Below are 6,277 nucleotides of genomic sequence, written 5' to 3' on the forward strand. Positions count from 1 at the left end.
AAAAAAAAAAAAAAAAAAAAAAAAAAAAAAAAAAAAAAAAAAAACTGCCCATTAATAACAAAAAGTGTTGCAACCCATCTTTCATCTCTTTCTTTCTCTCGTTCTTTTTCATTTCACACTTTTTTTGGGGGGTGTTAACCCGAAAACAACAAACATGGATATCGAAGCTTTATTATTTTAATAATAATAATAATAACAAAAACAAATACCAGCCATACCTGACAGAAACAAATAATATTGGGATGGGGGGAGTCAATAATAATACTAGAAAAGGAAGCTCGTCAGTGAAAAGACAAATAATAACAAAAACATAAGGCAATGTATCAACCTTCATAAAGTTGTAGCGTTCCCTTCCGATGGATTCATTTTCTGCTATAGCGAAGTAAGCCAGAATGGGGTAGTGACCAACATATGATGCATAGCTATCACGCTGAACGTTCACGGCCCATTCACTGTACACACAGAGATGTGAACTGAGGTTTACACAATACTATGCAAAGCAATATAAGATCAAGGCTCCAAAGGAAGAAGGAGACTAACAATCTATTTAAGTCAGCGTGCCCAGTTCCCACATATTTAGTCTGAAGGTGCTCAAGTTGGGAATTGATGTTAAATCTATCACTGGCCTGTAGTGAATATCAGAAACCAATATTAGCGCCCATATGAAACAACCTCAAGCAAAGACAGGAAGCCATGATCAGCTCTTAAATTTGAAAAATGGATTACTGATTCAAAGGTTATCACTGCCTATGATACAATGGGAAAATTACTATATAAACTAGGGACTAGAGTGGTATCCTTTCCTTGGAATGAAATGAATGAAAGGATTTCTAGAGGCAAAGAGCACGCTTCTGATAAGTTCTTCGATGCTATAGTCTATCATGGTATCAATTGGTGTAACTCGTCTTCGCTATTTCAATTCTGTAGACCTGCACTTTTTGTCCAATTGGAAAATTTTCTTGTACGGCGCTTTTATAAATCTCATACATCAAAACATTTGTTATCTATCAAAATATATACATATATGCATTTCCCGTTCTGGGTTGTTCACTTCAAGCAGAGCTGATTTTCATGATTGCATCAGGGCAAAATAACTCGGATTCATATGGCAACTAAAAGTAAATAAACTTAAGCGGTAACCAAGTATATGAATGAATGACAAATGGAGTTACTAATACCACGAAGAAACGTCTCCCAAGATATCAGAAACGCGACAATGCAGAACAAACAAAAATCTCATATAAACTAAATGGAACGGTCGAATGTTAGTACGAACAAACGTATAAATTAGGCTCTTCCGAAATGAAATTGCAATGAGTTCTAGGTTTTGAAATTACTGCTGAAATGAATGAACAACAAAGACGAAAATGCGCACCTGCATGTTCGATTTGGGGCAGATGCGATAGCAGAAGAGCAGAGAAATAGCGCGAGGTTAAGGTTGAAGCCTCTCGCGCCATATAATTCTTAAATTCGCATATGAATTAATCCTCAAAATTCAATGCATTAACCATTATTAAATATTACCCTAAATTATAAAAAGTAATCTCATGCATTAACCACTTCTGCTACGAAAAAGGGTTGCGATAAGAAACTCTCAATTTTTCGTGCTCATGCTACAGTTAAGCGATCTTCTTCGGATAATTCGTCCAACCCAAGGATGGCTATAATGTCCAGCAATTCTCTTCCATCTTTCGATTTTACATCTTTTTATCTACAAATCGAGAGCAGTTTGTGAACGTTTTATAATCTTTGTAGAATTTTCATTGCAAATAATGAAAACATTTATGACTTTCTCATTTAGGCAAGAAAAAGAAAGCTTACCTTCAGCTAATATGGCGGTGGAAGATCAAAATTAAGCAGCATTATCCTTCTTTTAGTGAGATCGGTAAAACAAAATATTCATTACAAGAATGTGAAAACCTTTCCTTATTAGTCGCGTTTTAAAACCTTAATAAAAAGTCCAAAGAGAACAATATCTACTAACGATAGGCTTGAGCTATTACAAATCGTATTAGAGTTAAATACTAGGCGGTGTGTCAGTAAGAACGTTGACCCCTAAGGGGATAGATTGTGAGATCTCACATCAGTTAGAGAAGGAAACAAAACATTTCTTATAAGGATGTGGAAACCTCTCCTTAGCATACACGTTTTAAAATCTTGAGGGGAAGCCCAAATAAAACAATATCCGTTAGCGGTGGGCTTGGACTGTTACAGCTGGGGCTTCAACAGTATCTGTGACCGATTAGCTAAGAAATTAGCTAAGAAACAAAGTTCCTAGTATGAGCATTACCTCTATTGTGTCCACACAATCAGATAGAACACATTGGTTTATATAAACAACAGGAACTGCATATTTAAAGAGTTTACTCACAGTGGACTCATACAGCATATAATCTGACAACTTGGTCGATTTTAGCGCGACAAACCGGGCAGCCCCATTTCTTGGATTTGATCTCGGTCAAACAATTCATGCACCCAGCCATATGGCCACAGGGTATGCAGGCTCCTTCAATAGGAGCATCCAAGCATATAACACATGAAGAAGAACTCGTTTCCTCTTTTCCTTCACCTGTTTGTAAGGGAACTGTCTGGGTAGTTGGAGATGACAAGTCAATCGGACTTGAATCAATTGAAGGATAGTGAATTGTACCATCGTCCAGAATCTCATCTGCTGCCAATGGAGCTGAAGGCACTGCATCTGGAGGGATGCTGTTCATCTGGATTTCGGGATGTTCGTTTGAACTGCTGCTGCTCTGGCCAGCTTCGTGCAATTCTGATTCATTTGTGCCGAATTTCGTAGAATGTGTTGTTGGTGCAACTGACCCTGTATGGCTAGTAGAGGTACTTGCTTCAGAACTTGGATTGGGTTCAGGAAAGAGTGGTCTCCCCTGGATAGCTGACTGAATGGAAGCACTGATGGCCATGGCTAGCTCCATATCTTCTGTGTCTGGCGGTGCAGTTGCCGAAACGCTCGTATCCTGGTTAACACTCATAAATGGAGGGAGCATCATCTGAAATATTCCAAAAATTTCCAGGTTATTGGGAAAAAAACATTTCAAGAGCTTGCTGAGTCTAAATTCAAGGTGGCTCAGGCAGGAAGATATATTCACCACAGGCCAAGACCGGAAGAGAATGAGCATATTACCGAAGGAATTCCTTTGCAAGCATTGCAAAACCACTGAAGCTGTTCTTTGTCATTTTCATTCCCAGATGCAAGTTTCAAGCGAGTTTCTTGAAAACAAAAACAGGTAATAACAATTACAATGAATTCAAAACAACAAACAAACATTAAGTCAAGATCGAGGCTCCTTGGTTATAACAAAAATGAAATTGGTCATTCCTCGTGTGTTCGTGCGCGTTACTGTATTATCGAAGTGCGAAGGAGACTTGGAAGGTACAAGATCAAAGTCATCAGACCTATAAAGAGATCTTTGATTTCGAAGTCGGCTAGGCTATGCACAAAGGCAATTATAGAACCATGAAATGAATGCATCTTTCAGTCCCAAGATGGCCAATATAGAGTCGAGACTTACTTGTGGTGTTATCCACAATCATAACTGATGGATCAGAATTCTGTAACTTCGTCTCCTCCAAATCGGCTCTCCATAGTCGAACAACAATACGTGGTTGAGCGTCCTGTCATTTACAAAGAAGGATTACAATGATACGAATTGTATGTGTTATTTTCATGTCAATTGTATGTGTACATTTAGATAGTGACCGTTATGGTATTCATATTGCTTTAGTATAAAGATTTTGAATATTAAAAATGAAGGTCGCATATTATGCTTCTTAAGCCATGAACTTGCTCCTTTGTATTTCTTGTGTTTAGATTTGCATGCTAGAGTCATTTACGTAGTTTTGATCAAGCTATCTTGTGAAGTGATTCGAATCACAAGTTTAAAAACGAGTTTTCTTTACTCTTGATCTTGACCATTAAGGTAATCCGTTCCAAAACTTTCCTTTGGGTTGATTCCTTATTGTTTTTGGAGTTTTTGGATAGTTTAGATCTAGAGAACTCGTTATTTAAGTATTTAGGTCGAATACCAAGAGTTCTATAACATTTGGTATCAAAGCTTTAGGTTCTAAGTCGGTTATACCAGAGCTTTAGGTTCTATTGTGGCAATATCATCTCGAGTCCAGCATTATAATGCAAAGCTAGATATGTAAAAACTCTTGAATGCAATGGACATAGGAAGGGGGAAATTTATTCCCTAAAACCTTTTAAATACTATTAAACATTCTAATCTGCAGAATGATACCTGAAGAGTGGTGTAGATTGCAAGCTCCAACTTGAAAGGCTTTGTAAGACTTCGCGTCCCACATGGTAAAATAACAGCCCAGCTGCAATTGGAATTGCATCAACCACAGGAACATAATTTGATAAGAAAAATATACTAGAGTTCGAATCGAAATCGTAGTTATCGTCAATCATGAAATTTTTATATTAATGAATTCGGGTCATCAAGCCATGAACGTAGAACTAGGAAACGAACAAACTTAAATTTGGAATCATGGGAATGAAGTACTTACACTTTCTTTGAAACCAGTTGAGGAGCCAGTAGTTCCAAAAATCCCGGTCCATAGAACTCCCGCAACCAACCCGAAAACAAACAAATATGACTCTGCAAACAACTCCCAAAACATAAGCTTCAATAATCATATTGAAACAAAATTTAGATTGAATTATAAGGTAAACAAACCTCGATCGTACGAACGACATTGCTATGACCTTTTGCTCTAGCAACATCAAGAGGACTCTGACAATCATCATTCATGATCAAAGGATTTGCTGGAAATTATAACAAAAATTTCCATACACTTAATGAAAATAAACAAGACTTTTCAAATATAGTTGTAAACAAATGTTGTGTTGATATGGAGAGAGTACAACAAACCTCCATGAGAAAGAAGTAAAGTGACGTTGTTGTCAAGGCCTCTCTTAGCTGCATGGTGCAAAGGAGTGCCAGCATGACGTCCTAAAATGCATTGGAAAGGGTTTTAACACTAAATGCACTACCAAAATGCAATGAGAAGAAATTAAATTGAAAGTCCTGTTGCTGAGACACCCAGATAAGGGAACTACCAGGCCGATACGCGTTAACGTTAGCACCAAGTTCTATCAAAGTTCTCGCGACATTGTGAAGCTCAGGACTCATGCAGGCCAAAATCAAGGGGGTTTTCGCTTCCTTATCGATCCACTGAACATATCGTGAAAGTAAGAACATGAGCACCAACTGCTAATAATCATATACTATTAAGAGAACAATCAAATTCAATAATCACCTCAAGGCCTGCACCCTCTCGGTGAAGGGCTTTAATCCCTTCTGAGTTGCCATAGCTAACTTGCTGGTACAACAATTCGTCTTTCGATTGCTGTTGCCCCATTCCACTTCAACCCACAAGAATTAATTAAATAAGTTCAATCGGGATGAAAGAAGACCAGGACTTCGCCCTGGAGAATCCAGTTCAAGACACCTCTGCAGCAATGGGAGCAGCCCAAACTCCGACGGAATCAAGTCAATGGAGCATTTCAGGTTAAATCGATCCAGAATGTGGGGCCGAAGAATAATTAAGGGAAACCAATCGCATTTTTTTCCCAAAAATTAAAAAAGAAAAATAAAAGATGCTTGCGATTGATTTCCAATTTCTTAACCGAGAAGAGTTTCGAACAGAGATGAAACGCAGAAGTCAAATGACACAGAACTGGATATTACCCCTTACCTACCATGTATGTGAGAGTGAATTTCAAACGCGCGATAAGTTTCCTGGATTTTCTGAGGAATCCTTACGAAAAAACAAAGAAGCTTCTGCGACGGAGACCGATAGTAGGGGCCGCAAAAAAAATCTTGAAGTGGATTATCAGTAGCGTGAACGACATGTCGTCTGACGTAGTTATCTGCTTCCCCAACCATTTCGAAAAATAAAAAGCCGTCGACAGCAGGGTTCGAACCTGCGCGGGCGAAGCCCAACAGATTTCAAGTCTGTCTCCTTAACCACTCGGACATATCGACTTTGATATTATCGGCTAGTATTTCAATATAAATAATAAAGCACAGTGAAATTCAGTAAGCATTTCAAAGCATGCACATTCCGTGCCTTCAACTCCAGAGGTTGCCCACTGAATCGAGTTTGGATATCACCCAAATGCAACGAAAATGGAAGTGGTATTACCAATTTCATACAACATATTTAGTGAAATATTGATCGACTCCAATTCAAAACCAAAGTATTTATTGTTAAATTACTAAAAAAAAAAAAAAAAAATAGGGTTTTC

General features: G+C 38.0%; 2 protein-coding genes and 1 non-coding gene across 4 annotated transcripts in view; all 3 read right to left on the reverse strand.

Moving 5' to 3' along the window:
- The window catches only part of LOC111431853 (uncharacterized protein At4g14342-like), a 3,073-nt gene extending 1,610 nt beyond the window's left edge, over positions 1 to 1,463 (reverse strand). The window contains exons 1-4 of one of the 2 annotated variants that reach the window (XM_023068558.1): positions 1,376 to 1,463; positions 541 to 626; positions 329 to 452; positions 236 to 264 (exon numbers count right to left, since the gene is read on the reverse strand). In XM_023068558.1, coding sequence (XP_022924326.1) covers positions 253 to 264; positions 329 to 452; positions 541 to 626; positions 1,376 to 1,381 — 228 coding nt within the window. In that variant the 5' untranslated portion in view covers positions 1,382 to 1,463 and the 3' untranslated portion in view covers positions 236 to 252. Of the gene's footprint in view, positions 1 to 235; positions 265 to 328; positions 453 to 540; positions 627 to 1,375 lie in introns of those variants that run through there. The other variant, XM_023068557.1, reaches the window with a different exon arrangement.
- Positions 1,464 to 2,149: 686 nt separating this feature from the next.
- LOC111432192 (putative E3 ubiquitin-protein ligase XBAT35) lies at positions 2,150 to 5,856 on the reverse strand. The gene is made up of 10 exons (XM_023069044.1): positions 5,729 to 5,856; positions 5,287 to 5,392; positions 5,087 to 5,201; positions 4,899 to 4,979; positions 4,704 to 4,792; positions 4,534 to 4,625; positions 4,263 to 4,344; positions 3,534 to 3,636; positions 3,146 to 3,231; positions 2,150 to 3,011 (listed from the first exon to the last, which is right to left on the reverse strand). Exons 2-10 carry the CDS (start codon positions 5,386 to 5,388, stop codon positions 2,379 to 2,381), a joined length of 1,383 nt encoding a protein of 460 aa, XP_022924812.1. The 5' UTR covers positions 5,389 to 5,392; positions 5,729 to 5,856; the 3' UTR covers positions 2,150 to 2,378.
- Positions 5,857 to 5,932: 76 nt separating this feature from the next.
- On the reverse strand, positions 5,933 to 6,014 carry TRNAS-UGA. The gene has a single exon. It is a non-coding gene; the product is annotated as a tRNA-Ser (tRNA).
- Positions 6,015 to 6,277: the final 263 nt, after the last annotated feature.

The sequence above is a fragment of the Cucurbita moschata genome, unplaced genomic scaffold (assembly GCF_002738365.1).
Source record: "Cucurbita moschata cultivar Rifu unplaced genomic scaffold, Cmos_1.0 Cmo_Scf00037, whole genome shotgun sequence".
Classification (NCBI taxonomy): domain Eukaryota; kingdom Viridiplantae; phylum Streptophyta; class Magnoliopsida; order Cucurbitales; family Cucurbitaceae; genus Cucurbita; species Cucurbita moschata.

Bases quoted from the DNA above. Each gene is read 5' to 3' on its own strand.
- LOC111432192 (XM_023069044.1), bottom strand. From the start codon at position 5,388: ATGGGGCAACAGCAATCGAAAGACGAATTGTTGTACCAGCAAGTTAGC. The intron at 4,793-4,898 runs GTTTGTTGTACT...TATAATTTCCAG, and splicing joins TTTACTTCTTTCTCATGGAG to CAAATCCTTTGATCATGAAT. The intron at 3,012-3,145 runs GTAATATGCTCA...GGAATATTTCAG, and splicing joins CTTGCAAAGGAATTCCTTCG to ATGATGCTCCCTCCATTTAT.